Below are 18018 nucleotides of genomic sequence, written 5' to 3' on the forward strand. Positions count from 1 at the left end.
TCAAATTCCTCCCTCCCCCAACCAAGATCAATTTTACAAAGAAAAACTTCCTAATTCCATTCCATTCCATTCCATGAAACGAACGCTACCTTAGGGTTTATTGTTACTTAGATTTTAGTTTGATTATTGTAAAGAAAACCTTTAGGTTTCTTTGAACCATTCGGTTCCAAGTCTTTGAATGAATCATTGTGTTTGAGCCATTTGATTGCACGCGAAACTGCATCAGAAAGATACAAGACATTTGTTTTCTAAAAGTAATATTAATTTTCTTATATGATTCTTCATGTTTAGGTAGCCTATTCATGTTCAGTCACTTAAGTAAACAAAATATGTTCATCATGTTTGCAGATTTAATAAACAAATTAAAAAAAAAAAAACAATTTCCCGATAAACAATTTCATTTGGTTCATCATGTCTATCCTTTCTTTCCCGCCAAATCGCAACACAAAAACCACATAAATTCCTTTTTCATTGATGGTACGACATGATAAAGTAGACACCACCGCGAGCTTGCACGCGACATTGCATTGCCTTTTGTTCTTGGGATTCTTTAGCATACAGGGTTAAAACACCACGTCCAATTACCCTCCTACAAAATGCGCCCCCAAGTGTCACACCAGGGAAGTTGTCCAAAAACGGTGAGCTGTCAATGTTTGGTCCGCCAAAGAACCGCGCACCACAACAACTGAATATAAGACCGCCAAACACCTCCTGCTTGTCACCTCCAGTGGTGTTGTTGCTCCTTCTGTTGAAAGATCTCAGATGGCTAGAGATAGCGGTGACTGAAGATCGAGCAGCGGTAGAATCTAAGTGGTAAAAGCGGAATGTATCGCCCAAATTGACGCCCTTTTCAGAAACAAAAAAATACTTCCTGTTATTCCTGCATGAAGATGATAAACCGAAAAACGCTAGCAAAAATTAGAACACTTTATATGGATAAAAAAAATCACCAGAAGTGTATTTTTAAGCCATTAAACCTCTAGGCCAATTTATCATAAATAGAATTATTGAAATAATTTAATTTTGTAAACATAATTTATTATATATAATAAACAACAATAATCATGACATAAGCATTTATTAATTTGTGAGATAATTTTTCTACTACTTAAAAGTTGTATATTGTTGCTTAAGCATTAAACTTAACTTCTTAGTCTACCTGTACACGGGTAATTAAGCCATTTACTTCAAAGAGTAAATTACGATTTTGGCCCCTGTGGTTATATCACTTTTACCCTTTTAGCCCAAAAAAGAATTTTTTAACATCTTAGCCCCCAACGTCTTTTTTTCTAACCCTTTTGGCCCCTAACACTAACCCCATCCATTAAATATTAGGGGCCAAAAGGGTTAGAAAAAAAAAAAAGACGTTAGGGGCCAAAGGGTTAGAAAAAAAGACGTTGGGGGCTCAGATGTTAAAAAATTCTTTTTTGGGCTAAAAGGGTAAAAGTGATATAACCACAGGGGCCAAAATCGTAATTTACTCTACTTCAAAAAACAATAAATTTTCAATAAATATGTTCCGGTTCCGGGTCAACCCAAAAATGCCTATTTGACCAATCCCCGACCCACCCGTCAGAATTCTGGGTTTCCAAATCAGTGATAATCAACTTTTGAGTATGTGTATGGACAAGTTATTGCGTTTTAAAGTCAAAAATATATATACACAAAAGCAATCCCAAACGACGACTAATCTAACTACTATAATAAAAGAAACCACTTTAGGGACACTTGTCATCATATTATGCCATCTCTTATAGATAATTATTATTTTAATTTAATCTCTTCTAACTAATTATAGATAATCCTCCTACAAAATATTATTTAATTTAATATCTTATATTATAGATAACTCTCCTACTAAATATTATTAGTTTAATATCTTATGAATAATTATTATTTAGTTTAATCTCCTTCTCATTTATAATATTATTTATTTGAATTAATTATATTTGAACGTTTTGTTTAGTTTGGTATAAAATAAATTTTACGAAACTTAAATAAAGGGTTAAATTTATTGAGACTTCATTAACAAATTTTGCAACAACAGAATAATCTATTTTTATCACGAAAACCAAACTTTGTATTAATATATTAAATATTTTTATTTTCATTGTATAAAATTACATTTACTCGACCCATGTAACACATGAGGTTTTTTAAGATATAACTTTTTATTATTTGATATATAAAATTAGATTTACTCAATTCGTACAATACACGGGGTTTTTAAGGATATATATTTTTTATTATTTAGTATAGAAAATTACATTTATTCAAACCGTGTAATGAGCATATTTTTAAAGATATAATTTTTTTTTGTTTGGTATATAAAATTACATTTATTCAACCCGTGTAATAAATGAGGTTTTTTAAAGATGTATTATTTTATTATTTGATAAACAATATTACATTTATTTAACCCGTGTAATACACGTTGTTTTAAAGATATAACTTTTTTATCTTGTATATAAAATTACATTTATTCAACCCGTACAATAAATGAGGTTTCAAAGATATAATGTGTTATTAGTTAGTATATAAAATTTATTTATTCAACCCCGTGTAATACACGGGGTTATAACCTAGTTAGATATTTATAAAGACAGATGGACAGCAAAGGTTGACTATGGCAAGTTGTGAAAACGATAAGTTGACTTCTAAGTTCAAAATAATGATATTGGTAATGGCTTAAAGAAAAAGTAAAACACGAAAAACAAATAGTATCTTACCTACGAACTTCATAGAATGCAAGAGACGTCATGCGTCCAACCTTTTCTTGACCGCATTTTCCTTTTTTAGTTACCCCAATGTAAAGTTTACGGTTCTGATTTCGGTCTCCTAGCTGTCATAATATTTGAACAATTAAAAGTCAACGACTTTGAAGAAAAGAGAAGGTAAATTGCAAGACAATGTAAGTTAAACAGTTTTCATATGCCAGGCCGGAACCACACAGAGCCAGTCAACGAAAAAGTCAACATGTGCTAACTAAAGATAAAAGAGTAACATACTTGATCATAAACTTGATTCCGAATAGTTTCAGCGTCAATATTCTGTCCCCACCCTTCTCTTCTTGCCGAGATCCAAATTGAATTGCTTTTCTCAAGAACGGATGCTGCCTCATATGTGGGGCCTACAGGTGATAATCCACTTGATAACACAGCATGAAACCGAGTTTCTCCTATACCTGCTCAAAAATATATTTAAAAATGCAGCAGATAAAAAATAAATTACAAAAGGAAAATTGACCCGAGTGTTAAATCCAGAAGAATAGTACTTGATAGACTCAAATAGCAACTCAAATATTAAAAAAAAAAACGAAAGAGTTAAATGCCATTTTAGTCCCTGTGGTTTGGGTCATTTTGCCAGTTTAGTCCAAAGGTTTCATTTTTAACCTGTGGGTCCAAAAAGGTTTCACAGTTGCCATTTTAGTCCACTTGGATAACTTCAACCATTTTTTCTGTTAACGAGAATGCCAATTCGGTCATTTTGTATGTAATTCTGTTAACTAAAAGGGCAATTCAGCCATATAAAATGACCGAATTGGCCTTCTCGTTAACAGAAAAAATGGATGAAGTTAACCCAGTGGACTAAAATGGCAACTGTGAAACCTTTTTGGACCCACAGGTTAAAAATGAAACCTTTGGACTAAACTGGCAAAATGGCCCAAACCACAGGGACTAAAATGGCATTTAACTCAAAACGAAAAGAAGGTACGAGATCAACAAAGAGAGGAAATTACGAAAGAAACAATAAGCATATAAAAAACATACAATATTATATCCACGAATGTAGATTTTGATGTTACCAGAAGGTTTATTCCTATCCACCGCAAATACCAAGGCAGCACCAACAGACCAAGCATCAGGACAGTTCAAATATCGGAACGGAGAGGAATAATCACCAACAATGACAGTTTTTTGTGACATTGCATAACCTACAATAATGAAAAACAAAATACATAAAATCAAGCCAGCATAACAGAGTGACGACTTTATGAACCAACGCTAACCCATCTTTTCCGCTACATCGATCAGGCCTACACGGTACTGGTCCTGTAAACAAGAATACCATCTTGTTAATAAAACAAGAAAGACTATTATTAGTAATATACGCATAAATATCACGAGGAAAGACTTACAGCGAACATCATTATGGCAGCGGGGGATGAACACCCTGAAACAGAAGTTGAGAACTCCCTAATGTCGGTTATAAATTTCTTCATCATAAAAGTTATCGGATTCTGATACATGAATAACACACGAACTTAAGAAAAATAAAGTTCAAACAAAAGCGATATATAAAAAAGAGAAAGATGAGACATTTCACCTTCATTAAAAGTGGTATTGTTGTGACTTTGATCCCTGGTAGAAATCCAACAGTCAATATGATTGCATTATCTTCTTCGCCGCGTCTCCACTGAGCCTGCAGATTATTTAATTCGTTACTTTCTTAAGTCTTAACACGCAAGACTAACAATCAAAATAAAAGAGAAAACAAAACCTCTTTGAATTCATCAGAAAACTTATCCCTTCCGATTATTCCCAACGTACTATTAGTAATAACCGGAATATTGCTGCCTAATGATTTAGTAATCTGCAAGCCATTCATTGAATCAGTAAATTTTTCAAAGCCTGTGTATATGCAACTTATTATACATGGTTATAAATAGGGGTGCAAACGAGCCGAGCTACTCGCGAGCTACTCGAGCTCGGCTCGAAAAAAAGCTTAAACGAGCTCGAGCTCGAGCCCGAGCCTAAAAACAAGCTCGTTTAGTAAACGAGCCCGAGCCCGAGCTTCGCTTATCGAGCTCGAGCCGGCTCGCGAGCCTAATCGAGCTTTCTATTTATATATTTTTTATTAATATATTAAACATATATTTATATAATAATAATTACCATTTATATAAATATAAAAAAAAACTAAATTATATGTATAATAATAATTATAATTAATATAAATTAATTAAAAAGTACTAAACGAGTCGAGCCCGAGCTTGAAAAATTACCTTCGAGCCGAGCTTTCATATGTTAAACGAGCTCGAGCTCGGGCTCGGCTCGTTTGCACCCCTAGTTATAAAGTTGTATGTAATTAAATGTTTATAAAATTTGGAGTTAACTTTCGTTTTGCTCCCTATGGTTTGGTCACTTTAACGGTTTTGCCCAATCATTTAAAAAACGGTCATTTTCCTCCTTAATGTTTCGATCTTGTCGTCTGTTTGCTCCCCTGCTCTAACTCCATCCATGTTGTATGCTAACATACAAGATCCAAGTACCCATACGTTATACTTCAAATTACCAAAATACCCTTTCAGTTAACATACGAAGCGGATGGAGTTAGAGCCGGGGAGCAAAATGGCGACAAGATCGAAACATCAAGGAGGAAAATGACTGTTTTTAAATGATTGGGGCAAAACCGTTAAACCGTTAAAGTGACCAAACAATAGGGAGCAAAACGGAAGTTAACTCCAAAATTTAAAGCAGAAGCAACATACGAGGTAGTGAGCCTCTTCCAAAGATTCTTCCACATCGTAATCCTGAATAAATGAGTTACCAATAGAAGCAATGGCAAAATGAGGACGAATAGGCTCCGATAGTACTTTATCCACCACATCTTTTACAGCAACCTAATCACAATTAGGGCTTAAAACATGTCCAATAACACAAATTCGAGTGTAACTTCTGATTCATGTAAAAGTTAGGGTTTGAATAAAGCTACCTCGAGTGAATCGTTACTGGAACATGCGGAGGCGAGCTTCGGACGAGAAAGGACGCGTTCGCAGACGAGGTTCCAGGAGCGGTTGACGCAAGCGGCGGAGGCGAAAGAGGTTGCCGGAAGTCTGGAGAAGATGTTGTGAAGAAGGTCTTCGCCGATGATATCAATAGTTGCAGCGGTTCCGCAGTGCCGGAGTGTCTCAGAAGACGCCATTTGGGTGGCGGTTGGTGGTGGTGGAGGGTTCGTTCGTACAGTTCCCGCCCAATGTCAATATTCTTCACACGTACTCTATTTATCTCGTTAAATACGGGATTTTTGTTTCAAAGATCCCTCTAAATTCTCGAACGATAACTTGGTGGTAAAAAAAGTGGTTTATTCCTAAGAATATATCGGTTCAAATTCTGTAAATAGTCGGCTATTGGGTGTGGTCATGACCCTCGTAACTATCGATCCTCTACGTCAGTGTCATGTCACCCACCTCTAATCCACCATTCAAAACCAATATGGTCATGACTCAAACCACTGTCAACTTATTTATTTTAATTTATCTTTGTAAAAAAAAAAAGAAATGATATTTTGAAAAATGGAAAGGAGAACCATGGTTGCCATGATTTATTTACCGCCTACAACAAATAACAAAATTTATTATGAAAAGAGTAAATTGCTATTTTAGTCCCCGAGGTTTGTCCCAATTTGCTAATTTAGTCTAAATAGTTTTTTTCTTGTCCATGGCTCCTTGAGTTTTCCATTTTGTTGTCATTTTGATTACATCACATAACTCCGTCTAAAAACCCTAGTTTTAACTAGGGGTATTTTGGGTATTTTCATTTTAAACCTTTTAACTTGCATCCATTCTTATAACAAATTATATAAACCCATTTAACCTTTTTTAAAACCCTATTTCACCATAATCATCCATGTCTTTATGCTTCTTCTCCAAAATCATCCACTCGCCCACCATACTTCTTCTCGAACGATCAATCTGAACCGAGTTAAAGCGATCGCCTGATGCGTCAATCACTAAAACGAATCAATAAACTTTTAAAACAAGGTTTCCAAGAAGTGGTATTCAAAAGAACAAACTGATTCTGACACTCAGGTCACGAATCAAATTGACCGGATCGATGCGCTAACAGTCACGGCGGAGTGCAACAGCCGGTTTAGATCAGTGTTGTGAAGATAGCAGAATTTAATTAGCACTATAACAGAAACAAGGCGAAGAGGGTGATGATAACTTGGTACCTTATCGTGATCAGAGAATTAACGTGACGGAACCGGTGGCATGATGGAAAGCTCCGACGAACAAAGGTGGTCACGGTGTAGTTGACGATGGTGCAGTGAGTTACGCTTGCAGTGGTTCACACGGAAACTCGTGTGACATTCTGTTGTTTTGACGGGTTTATAACGAATGGTGAACAAATATCGCATCCTCAAGTATTGGTTTGTTCGTTAGAAGGGATTCAAATATTAAATTTTTGCCATCAAGTTTGAAAGACATGGATGAAGTTGAATAGAAAGGTTTGCGGCAAAACAGATATTATATATATTTATATAATTCTTCTTTTTTCAACGTAGAACTAAGGCATGCACCTGCATGTATATTCTTAATATGATGGGTGAGTGGATGATTTGGAGAAGAAGTATAAAGACGTTAGATGATTATGTTGAAATAGGGTTTTAAAAAAGGTTAAATGGGTTTATGTAATGTGTTATAAGGGGACTAGGGGTGGTTCACTAGTGATAGAATTTATCACTCACAAGCACCAATCAAGTTTCGCCATGTCATTGACCATTTTTCCATCACTCACAACCATTTTTAGTGGGGGTGGTCATCACTCACCACCACACCCAACAATTTCCCCCCAACCAACAAATACCCTCACAAAAATAAACCATAACGCGTTGTCACCATCACGAAAATGATTAACGCGTGGAAGATTAACGCGTTGTAGTTGTAGTGGCGGCGGCCCATCACGCGTGGAAGATTGTTTCCGTTATAGTATAACGGAGTGCCCCGGCACCCCTAAGGGGAGTGGGGGTGGTCACTAGTGATAGAATTCCATCACTCACAAACATCCAATCAAGTTCCGCCATGTCATCAATCGTTTTTCCATCACTCACAACCTTTTTTAGTGGCAATGGTCATCACTCACAACACACAACAATAAACCCTCACACCCCCTCACATCAATTTATCACTCACAAGCCATAACGCGTTGATTTTATCACGCGTTGAATAGTTGGTGGCGGTGGTCAAATGTTTTCTCCACGCGTTGAACATTCCTTTATCACGGAACATAACGTTCCACCCCCACTGCCCTGAGAATGGACCAAAATGGCAAGTTGAAAGGTTTAAAACCAAAATGCCCAAAATACCTCTGGTTAAAATTGAGGTTTTTAGACGGAGTTATGCAATGTGATCAAAATGGAAACAAAATGCAAAACTCATGACCAATGGCAAGAAAAAAACTATTTTATTCTGGTGATATTCCCATTCTCCTAAAAATGAGCCTGATCCCTATGTAACCAAATTTCCTAGAAAAGGGGAAACCCTAATCACCACAAACTATAAATAAGGGACTCCTCCCTAATATCTACAAGTTATTTTTTAACCCTAATACTCTCTCTACATTGATCTAATTCTGACTTGAGCGTTGGAGGGTGGTCCAGAGACTCCAGTCTCTGACCCCTTCTAACGTGTTTACTATTTTGCAGAATTGAAACGAGACAGAGAACGCAAGGTGTGGATATGTTCGTGTTCATAACCGTTGAAGTATAGACCCGTATAGGTTCATGTTTCTACAATGGTAAATATGGATTAGTGTTACACAATAAAACCTTATTATTTAACTTTTCATAATTCGAAGCTAGTGTATATGCAACTTATTATTCCATCCATTACTTATTAGTGTTACACAAAAACGACCTTATTATTGGTTATAAAGTTGTATCTAGTTAGGTTTTTTGCATATTCCATAAGCAACTTTTAAGTGTAAATAACATACGACAGAAATTACTTTGATTCGTTAAGTTAGTGAACATGAACAAAGATTGTTTGTGAACATTTGTTTATATTCGTTCGTTTACGTTTACGGGTTTAGATTTGTTCATTTTTTATTGTTTATGTTGTTTGATGCATAGAAGATCTTGCATGGTGAAATGGTGATCGTAAGAAGAATTTAGGGAACTTAAACCTCTTAAACATTTATTGGGTTAATTATGGTTATGTGTCTATGTGATGTGTTAAGTATTTGGGGTAATTATGTCTAAGTAATTAAACTTGATTTATCCTTTTGATGGTTGTGTCAGTTGTTTAGGATTAACAATGTTATTATAATTTTTCAAATTAGCATGCGTTCGTTTGTTTTCATTTATAAGTTTATAAGTTAATGAACGAACACCAATAAATCCATTTCCTTAATAAACAAACACAAATATTAAGTTCCGTTCAGTTTGTATTTGTGAATCGTTCATTTACAAAATCAGTGTTAAATGAACGAACATAAACAAGGCTTCGGTTTGGTTCAGTTCCTTTACATCCCCACCAGTAAGTAACATGTGATACAAATGGTCATGCTGACTAGCTATGATTAGGGTTGTCCAAATTGCTCGACGCTCAAAACTCGTTCGATGCTTGCTCAAAAAATGCTCAGAATATACTTGTTCGATTCAACTCGATTGCAAAAGGTGCTCGGTTTGGTTTTTTAACGAACGAGCACGAGCAAAGGTCCGTTCAGTTCGGTTCGGATCGGTTGGCTTGATTTATTTTTTGATATGCGTGTGTGTATAATGACTAGAGACGCACATTAATAATGTTTGGTCCAAGATCCAAATAGACGTCATTTAACTATAGAACTGAAGGTCGACACCAATAGTCCACTGTTCAATAATCCAATGTCCATTTGAGTAATTAAGTCAAAATGTCACCGAAATGTGAAGCGTCGATCGGTACTCAAGTCCCAACCCGTCATTCAATTCGGAAATACATAATCCTAATTAGAACCCCGCATCGACCATCATTATTCGAATTCTCTATTGCCATGACACTAATTCCCCATGGTTTTGCTTCAATAAGTTCATTTGATTTCGAACTTCCGGTAGAACATGGGTCTACTTAAATCGATCGACGATTAATCTTCCCGCTCAGATGATCTCGGTAGAACCAGTTGAATCTTTTTTCTATTCCTTGTTAATTGTTAAATTTATACTAGTGATCTAATTGGACGAAACCTTAGAGACAACAATTGTACTTTACTCTAAATACTAACACCCTATCATCACTTTCCTATTTTGTTCCGCGACGCTCGATACTCGCTCGACGTTCGTTCGAAAAATGCTCTGATCGAAAGGCGCTCATTCGAGTTTGGCTCGGTTGAAAAAACGCTCGGTTCAGTTCGGATCGGTCTGTAAACGAATGCACAAGCAAAGGTCTAATCAGTTCGGTTCGACTCGACTCGTGAACAACCCTAGTTATGATTGTAACAGTTCCTCTAAGCATTTAGGTATGTATTTGGTTCTTTTGTGTAGTTATAACATTAAACTTGTTGATTCAGGTTCACATAAACAAGACAACGAGAAAACACTACTTCATTTCATGAAACCACAACTACTTCATTTCATGAAACCAAAAGAGGTATACCCTTTCACTACTTCCTTCTTTTCACAAATGACCAAACGCCTAAAACCCGCATGTTATAAGGGACTGGCGATTTTATCTACGATACTACTACAATTACTTTGTTTGTTATACACTGAGAGACAATCATGTCATTAATTATTGCGTTGGTTTAGTTTATGTTCAAAACATTATTAAAGGGTGCGTTGGTTAGAATGTCAATGGTGCGTCAGTCATATTAAAGGGCGTGTTGGTTAGAATGTAAGGTACAATTGTGTATCAGTTATACATAGATAATGTCGTCATTTTTTAATCAGTGCGTTGGTTTGATTAATCATTGCACTGGTTAAATCATTAGGGCGAGTTGGTTTGAATTATAACTCTTAGTATTTTGCGTATTCTAAAAAAATTGAACTTGTATCGTTAGACTAAGGGCGCGGGGTTTCTTGGGTGGGTGATCCGGTATAATAAACCAAGAATAATAATATTTACTCATAGAATTCGATATTCTCGTAAACAATTAATAATAGTATTTAATTCTATATCCATTATGCATAATAATATTTTTTTGTAAAGTGGAAATGTCAACCAAGTAAACGTTTTTTAAACGGCACTTCCTTTTTCTTTTCTGAAACGGTACCTTAATATAAGAAAGGGTATAATCCAAGATGGTAACCTAAGTTACTTTTTGTACAAGGAAGAAATCACATCACATGTTAACACTTAAATCTTAGGACAAAAGAACTACTAGTAATCCTTATAAAAACACTCAAAAAACAGACAACCCATAAAACATAAACTCAGACAACGAAAAAACCACCATTATCTTTTCTATGTCGCCAAACCCCAACACAACACAAAAACAACATTAAATCGTTTTTGACGGAGTGTAAGACATGATTAAATAGACAGCACCCTTAGTATGCACGCAACATTGCACCGCCTTTTGTTCTTGGGATTCTTTAACATACGGGGTTAAAACGCCACGTCCAAATACCCTGCAACAAAATGTCCCCCCAAGTGTCACACCCGGGAAGTTGTACACAAACGGTGCGCTGTTAATGTTTGGTCGTCCAAAGAACTCCTCACCACAACAACTGAATATAAGACCACCGAACACATCCTGCTTATCACCGCCAATGGCATTGTTGCTCCCTCTATTGAAAGATCTCAAATGGCTAGAGATAGCGGCGATAGAAGATACACCGACAGTTAAATCCGGGTGGTAAAAATGGAATGTATCGCCGGCTTTGATGCCCTCATGATCAAAAACAGAAAGATGCCCCTTTTCAATCCTGCATGAAGATGATAAACCAAAAACGCTAGCAAAATTAAAACGTGTCAAATGGGTTAAAAAACGACTAGAAGCGTATTTTTAAAACAATAAGATGATTTCTTGCTAATGAGATGCAAAGGTTGACTGTGCACGTGTGAACTATTATAAGTTGGTCTTCTATGTTATAAGGCTATAGGGTGTGGTCATGACCCTCATGACCACCATGATCCTCCACGTCAGCGCTATGTCACCGTCCTCTAATTCACCATCCAAAATCACTATCCTAAGGGTGTGGTCATGACCCAAAACACTACCCACCCTTTTTTTTGTGTGAAATATATTTTATTTATTTTAAATAAACAACAAATAAAATTAAATAAATTTTAGTAATAAAACTACATAACACTCAAATTAATAAAAAAATAACATCCAAATTTAAACTGCATATTATAAATTAAGGAAAAAAAACTACTCGTTGTTGTTAACCCGACCAAATTGCCAAACATGTTCAATCAAATCCGAACGAAGATGGTTATGCGTAGTCTCGTTGCATTTCTTTTTCTTTCAACTTAAGTCTTGCCGCTTGTATTTCGTTAAATACGGTGAACTTGCTCATCAACTTATCCACCTTCGTTTCACCCGGAGTTTCATTTTTTGTCGACGCCTCTTTATTTTTGGCCGCCGCGTCCTTTTTTGTTTTTTCTCTACCATTTGGGTGCTTCAATTCCGGAATCTCCATAATTTCATCCTCAAACTCGGGTTATTAAAATAACAATTCCAATCCATTTGGACCTGTATAAAACTTTACCCATGTGACCAGTTAGCAACCGACTCACTTTACCAACTGAGGCAACTACATGATACATGCATGACAATATTACTTTGATCTTTCATTGAAATATAATGCACTTACATAAACACACAAAAAAGCACCAACAAGATAAAATAAGAAAATCACTGTGTTTAGAAAATGATATGCACTTATGCTTTTAGGTAAAACCAAATTACCTTACACATTCAAAAGATTCACAGTAACATCACAAAGCTGTTGTATCAAAAGATTCCTATAAAACTTTATATGGAACAGGTACAGGGCATACATATATAATGTGGATCAAAGAAGTGAGACAATGGCGCAACTTTGAAGGGGCCGAGAGGCGCCCGACACCCTGAACTTTTCGCTCAGTAGTGTTATATATATAGTTTTCGTATAGAAATTTTTGGGTATATACGTTTTCGACCCCCGTCGAGGACGTTTTCCCCGTCGAGGTCGAAAACGTCAAGCTTCGCCACTGAAGTGAGATATCAAACCCTATGACTTTCTAAGCTGAAACAAGGTCATATATATTATAAGGAACGAAACCTATGCATAATCAACTAATTCATTGGCATTAATGAACTATATCAATGTGCTTAAAAGTTAAAGCACAGAAGAAATCAAAGAAAACTGGTGTCAACTTGGCTACTAAATAAATTATAAATATCCATATTAACTCAGAAGCTAAAACACAACTTATTAGACATCCAAAAGCTGATATCAATTTAGCTTCTGAATCGGTCAATGTCGCATTACAAAACCAGAGTGATTGTAACTTCAAAGCTCAACTCAAATACGAATTCAATTCCATATACCTCCATAAAAATTAACTAAACTCGTATGCGACAATCAGCCAGAGACGATGCAAGTTACCATTAATTTACATTAGTTTAAGCAATTTTGCAACAAATTAGGGCTTGAATCAGAAATTAGCGAATCCTAGAACACATACGGAAACATATTAAAAGAGAAGCACAGTAAACACACATATCTGCTATTCATTAATTTTTTTAGAGGTTGAATGGAAGAAGCATAAATATCTGCTATTCATTAATTTTTTTTCAAATCGTCACTTTGTATGCACAGTAAACAAGCATAGTAAACAAGCATGTAATTTGCAGATATTACAATAAAAAGATTGCGATTGTGAATTAAAATAAAAAATTGCTGCTGTGAATTAAAATATTACGATTAAGATCAAAAGAAAAATACATATAATAGGAAAAGTACCTTTGGAAAAAAGCAAAACCGCAGATTACGATCAAAAGACTGCGACGTGAATGAAAAATACATATTGTTCTTGTTGATGTTGGGGTTAGGGTTTACCTGAATAATGGAAAAAAGGGGGACGTGGTTGCCGTGGTTTAATCCACGCCAACCACCGTGATTTAATGAGGGGGTGGTATAGGGCATGAATAATGGGCCTATGTGGCAAACCATGACCCAATCATGACCCCCACACCATATAGCCTAAATGATGATATATGTAATCGCTCAAAGAAAAAAGAATAGTATGTTACCCGAAAAGTTGATAGGATGCAAAAAACGTCATGCATCCAACCTTTTCTTGACCGCATTTTCTTTTTTTAGTCACCCCTATGCAGAGTTTATAAGGAACTCGGTCTCCTCGTAGCTGTCATTATTCATCAACGATTAAAAAACAACTTTGGAGAAAAGAGAAAGCCAATGGAACATGGTTTGGTAATATTTCTATTCAAAACTTGATCAAATATAAATCTTCTATCTATAATAAAAGAAAATAAGTTTTGAACACGTGTCATTCATAGAATGTATTCTCAAATCTATATTTATCTTATATTAACTAATTTAAATAAATAATAAATTAATATTAAATCTTATCATACTTTAATAAAATACTAGGTTACAACCCCGTGTGTTACACGGGTTGAATAAATGAATTTTATATACCAAATAATAAAACATTATCTTTGTAAAAGCCTCCTTTATTGCACGGGTTGAAGAAATGTAATTTTATATATTAAATAATAAAATAAGTTATATCTATAAGAACCATATGTATTGTACGGGTTGAATAAATGTAATATTATATACCAAATATTAAAAAAAAATATATCTTTAAAACCACTGTATTACACGGGTTGAATAAATGTAATATTGTTACCAAATAATAAAAAAAGTTATATTTTTAAAAACCCTCGTGTATTACATGGGTTGAATAAATATGATTTTATATACCAAATAATAATAAAAAATATAATTTAAAAAAAACTAACGGAGACTTTTATATTTAAAATAGGATAAGATTGAATATTAATCTGAACTAACGGATTTTTTATATTTAAAGTAGGATAAGATTAATTATTAATCTTTATTTATTTAGTTAATATAAGATTGAAAAATCATATGATTGAATAGGTGGGAGGTTGTATGATGATAAATCGGTTAACCGTACTGAATGATAAAGATGACTTTTCAGAGTCAACGCAAATACAATAAGGTATAAGACGAATAATCGATTAAGCGATAAGAAAGCATAGAATTTTATCAATAAGTTTGACTTCGGGAGTCAAAGCGAAAACAATAAAGAATATAATATTTATTTTAATACACTTGATTAGCGATAACTATCATAAGAATGATCAATTTTGATGATATTGGAAAAGGTAAATTTGACATATGCATAGATACTAAATTTGTTGTTTTCTCAGTGGCCTTCCCAAGTTCATAAAAAAACATGTTGAAAAATAAAATATGTCGGGTCGGTTCTTATACTTAGTACCCGATTACATAAAAACCCGGAACCGACCTAATATTTAGGGTAGTGAATCGGTAATTTATTTTATGTTCCTCGGGTCGGGTCAGGTAATAGTCGGGTAGGGTCGGGTTTTATCTTTTGCTCACCCTTAAATGAAATCAGGGCGGTCCCTGAGTACTAACACAAATCCGACATAAACAAATTCACACACATACTTCTTCCTTCAGAATATTTAAAGAAAAATTAATAATAATCATATCACATGAAAATTAATAATAATCATATCACATGAAATTTTAAAGACGAAACACATGGTGATTACTATTGGATATTTATATAATAAAATCGCATTATTAGATTTGATTAAATATTATTAATAATAAAAATTTGTATTAATTTAGATTAAATATTATTATTATTATTAGTATTATTAATAATTTTAATCAATTAAATGAGAGAATGACAAGTGTCACAAAATAGGTTTCTTTTATTATATACTATAGACTATAGATATAGATTAATACTAGGTTAGAACCTCGTGTATTACACGGGTTGAATAAATATAACTTTATATACTAAGTAATAAAATAGTTACATTTTTTAAAGAGTAAATTACAAAGTTCGTCCTTTATGTATGTCTAATATATCAAAGTATGTCCTTTATCTTTAATAAGCTCAGAAAACATACTTAATGTTTGCAAATCCTTACATGTTACGTCCTTTAGTCCTAATCCAGTTACTTTTCATGGTTAAATTTGACTAAATCAGCCCCACATAAGGGTATTTTGGTTATTTTATCATAAATATTAAAATAAATAATAAAAATTATATATATATATATATATATATATAAATACAGCTCTCTCTCTCACACATAAACACCTCTCTCTCTCTCTCTCTCTCTCTCAACACACACCAGCTCTCTCTCTCTCTAATCGCCGGACCACCACCACCGGACCGACAACCACCGCCATACACCTCACCAGACCCACCTGCCACCGCCACCGATCTGCCACCATCACCACTTCACCGGCAAACCCACCTGCACGAGCAGGTAACCTCGTTGCCGTACAGACCATTATCACCTCTAATCTGCTGTCTGTTAACTCCAGGGATTAACCCGCCACCACCACCGATCTTCTTCCTGAGATAACACCACATGAATCAGAAAAAACGTATAAATCTTAAACGCATTCCGGTGCGAATTAACTCTATCAAGCACACCACCACCGTCACCACATCCACTCCCACTAGCAGGCGAAGCCGGAGCCCTAAAAAGCGAATCAATATTCGGAAGCAAAACACTAAAGTTCGACCGAAGACTCTCAACAATATTCAGCTTCGAACCAGGAGTTAGGTCACCAAAACACTTCACCAGTGAGTAAATCCTATCAAACACGTCTTGTTCTTCAACGCAAAACAGCTCTTTGTCCGATAAATCGAACGAAATGCCTGTAATTTGAAATAGTTAGGGTTTTATTGTATAGATAATAGAAGAATTGAGATGTGAAGTGCGTGAATTGATGTACCTTTGACGAATTCTTCGAGATCTGAAGGACGGAGAGAGGAGATGCAGGTGGAGTGTTGGACGGAGAGAACAGAAGCATCATCGCCGGAATCTTGTTGTTCTAAAGCGGCGAGATTTGGGGGAAATATGAACTGATGACCGACCTGATAACCGATTGCTTCAATTCTCCGAGCGGCAAGCTCCGGCTTCGTAGGCCGTAGCGTAGAGAACATTGCAGTACGATGAAACTATTTCAGTGAGTAAACTGTCCATACAGCTCTCTGATACTTCTCCCGCCATTTTTGTACTTGTGATTCTGACGATTTTGTGATGGAGATGATGATGATTGAGGTTGAGTTTTGTTTCTCCGGCGATTTGATGGTTGAGGTGGGAGTGGTGGTGGCAAAGGGTGGCAGTGATTGAGCCATGGAAGTGGTTGCAGATGATGTTTGGTAGAGAGGGGATAAAGAGAAGGGTGTATATATGTGTTATATTAATATTTTAAGTTTATATTTTGTTTTATTTATTAAAATGTTTAACTAAAAGGGTAAAAGACTAAATTACCCTTGTGCTACCAAATTAAATAATGAAAACTAACTAAGTTAGGGGTAAAGGACGTAACATGTAAGGATTTGCAAACATTAAGTATGTTTTCTGAGCTTATTAAAGATAAAGGACATACTTTGATATATTAGACATACATAAAGGACGAACTTTGTAATTTACTCTTTTTTAAAAAGTCGTGTATTGCATGATTTGAATAAACACATGTCTTACATGAATAATGTAATCCATTAACACATTTAGTCATCAAGATGTGTTTTCTAACAAAATGAACTTTGAGGTACTATTTACTTATTGTAACATCTCACTTTATTTTTTATTTGTGTATTACATGGTTTATAACATTTTACCTTGTTTTTTTATTTATTATTAGGTTAGAAACTTACGTATTACTTGATTGTTGGATAACCAGCAGAAAAAAAAAGAAATATTTTAGTAAAAAATATTAAATACACAAGAGATAAGTTGGATATTATGATGTAATATTATTATTTCATTGTAGTGTAAAACGGGATAATGCGATCCTTTATTAAAAGTAGTACCCTAGAATGTGATTTTAAACTATTAGTACCTAAGTATGTTACTTTGTGCAAACCACATGGACTAACTATGTAATTAACTCTTTTAATAATTAATATATGATTATAATAATTAATATATTATTATCAGTTATCTTTGTCTTTATCATTAAATCTCTTCTATAAATTTTAAATTGCAAATTTAATATTATCAATAATTAACTTTTTATAATAAATATTTAAAAAAATAATTAAGAATGCCTTATAGAGCG

The 18018-nt window shown here is 34.6% G+C and overlaps 2 protein-coding genes and 1 long non-coding RNA gene across 5 annotated transcripts; all 3 read right to left on the minus strand.

Annotated features, from left to right (window-relative positions):
• Nucleotides 1-367: 367 nt before the first annotated feature.
• LOC110911083 (F-box/LRR-repeat protein At5g63520) lies at nt 368-6079 on the minus strand. Of its 2 annotated transcripts, none has more exons than XR_004871459.1 (10): nt 5716-6016; nt 5492-5623; nt 4501-4593; nt 4327-4422; nt 4139-4240; nt 4010-4052; nt 3806-3934; nt 3009-3184; nt 2730-2838; nt 368-880 (listed from the first exon to the last, which is right to left on the minus strand). XR_004871459.1 is itself a non-coding variant. In XM_022155664.2 (10 exons), the coding sequence occupies exons 1-10, from the start codon at nt 5923-5925 to the stop codon at nt 469-471; spliced, it is 1506 nt and encodes a 501-aa protein (XP_022011356.1). In that variant the 5' UTR covers nt 5926-6079; the 3' UTR covers nt 368-468. The 2 variants fall into 2 exon arrangements, 1 of the variants encoding a protein (XP_022011356.1); XM_022155664.2 differs by having other exon boundaries at nt 2730-2842; nt 5716-6079.
• Nucleotides 6080-10945: 4866 nt separating this feature from the next.
• On the minus strand, nt 10946-14172 carry LOC110911080 (F-box/LRR-repeat protein At5g63520-like). 2 transcript variants are annotated; one of them, XM_035979346.1, is made up of 3 exons: nt 13941-14172; nt 11417-11622; nt 11023-11325 (listed from the first exon to the last, which is right to left on the minus strand). In XM_035979346.1, exons 1-3 carry the CDS (start codon nt 13970-13972, stop codon nt 11303-11305), a joined length of 261 nt encoding a protein of 86 aa, XP_035835239.1. In that variant the 5' UTR covers nt 13973-14172; the 3' UTR covers nt 11023-11302. The 2 variants fall into 2 exon arrangements, with proteins under 2 accessions (XP_035835238.1, XP_035835239.1); XM_035979345.1 differs by having other exon boundaries at nt 10946-11622; nt 13941-14168.
• LOC118483777 lies at nt 12027-13895 on the minus strand. Its single transcript, XR_004871460.1, has 2 exons — nt 13651-13895; nt 12027-12405 (listed from the first exon to the last, which is right to left on the minus strand). It is a non-coding gene; the product is annotated as an uncharacterized LOC118483777 (long non-coding RNA).
• Nucleotides 14173-18018: the final 3846 nt, after the last annotated feature.

This window comes from Helianthus annuus, chromosome 2 (assembly GCF_002127325.2).
Source record: "Helianthus annuus cultivar XRQ/B chromosome 2, HanXRQr2.0-SUNRISE, whole genome shotgun sequence".
Lineage (NCBI taxonomy): Eukaryota > Viridiplantae > Streptophyta > Magnoliopsida > Asterales > Asteraceae > Helianthus > Helianthus annuus.

What these genes read in the sequence shown, in the direction of transcription:
- LOC110911083 (XM_022155664.2), bottom strand. Translation starts at nt 5,925, where the DNA reads ATGGCGTCTTCTGAGACACTCCGGCACTGCGGAACCGCTGCAACTATT. An exon ending in TTTCTGATGAATTCAAAGAG is followed by an intron (nt 4,423 to 4,500) that starts GTTTTGTTTTCT and finishes AATAATCTGCAG; the next exon opens with GCTCAGTGGAGACGCGGCGA. An exon ending in GGAATCAAGTTTATGATCAA is followed by an intron (nt 2,843 to 3,008) that starts GTATGTTACTCT and finishes ATATTATGACAG; the next exon opens with CTAGGAGACCGAAATCAGAA.
- LOC110911080 (XM_035979345.1), bottom strand. Translation starts at nt 13,972, where the DNA reads ATGACGTTTTTTGCATCCTATCAACTTTTCGG. An exon ending in GCATCCTATCAACTTTTCGG is followed by an intron (nt 11,623 to 13,940) that starts GTAACATACTAT and finishes ATCTTCATGCAG; the next exon opens with GATTGAAAAGGGGCATCTTT.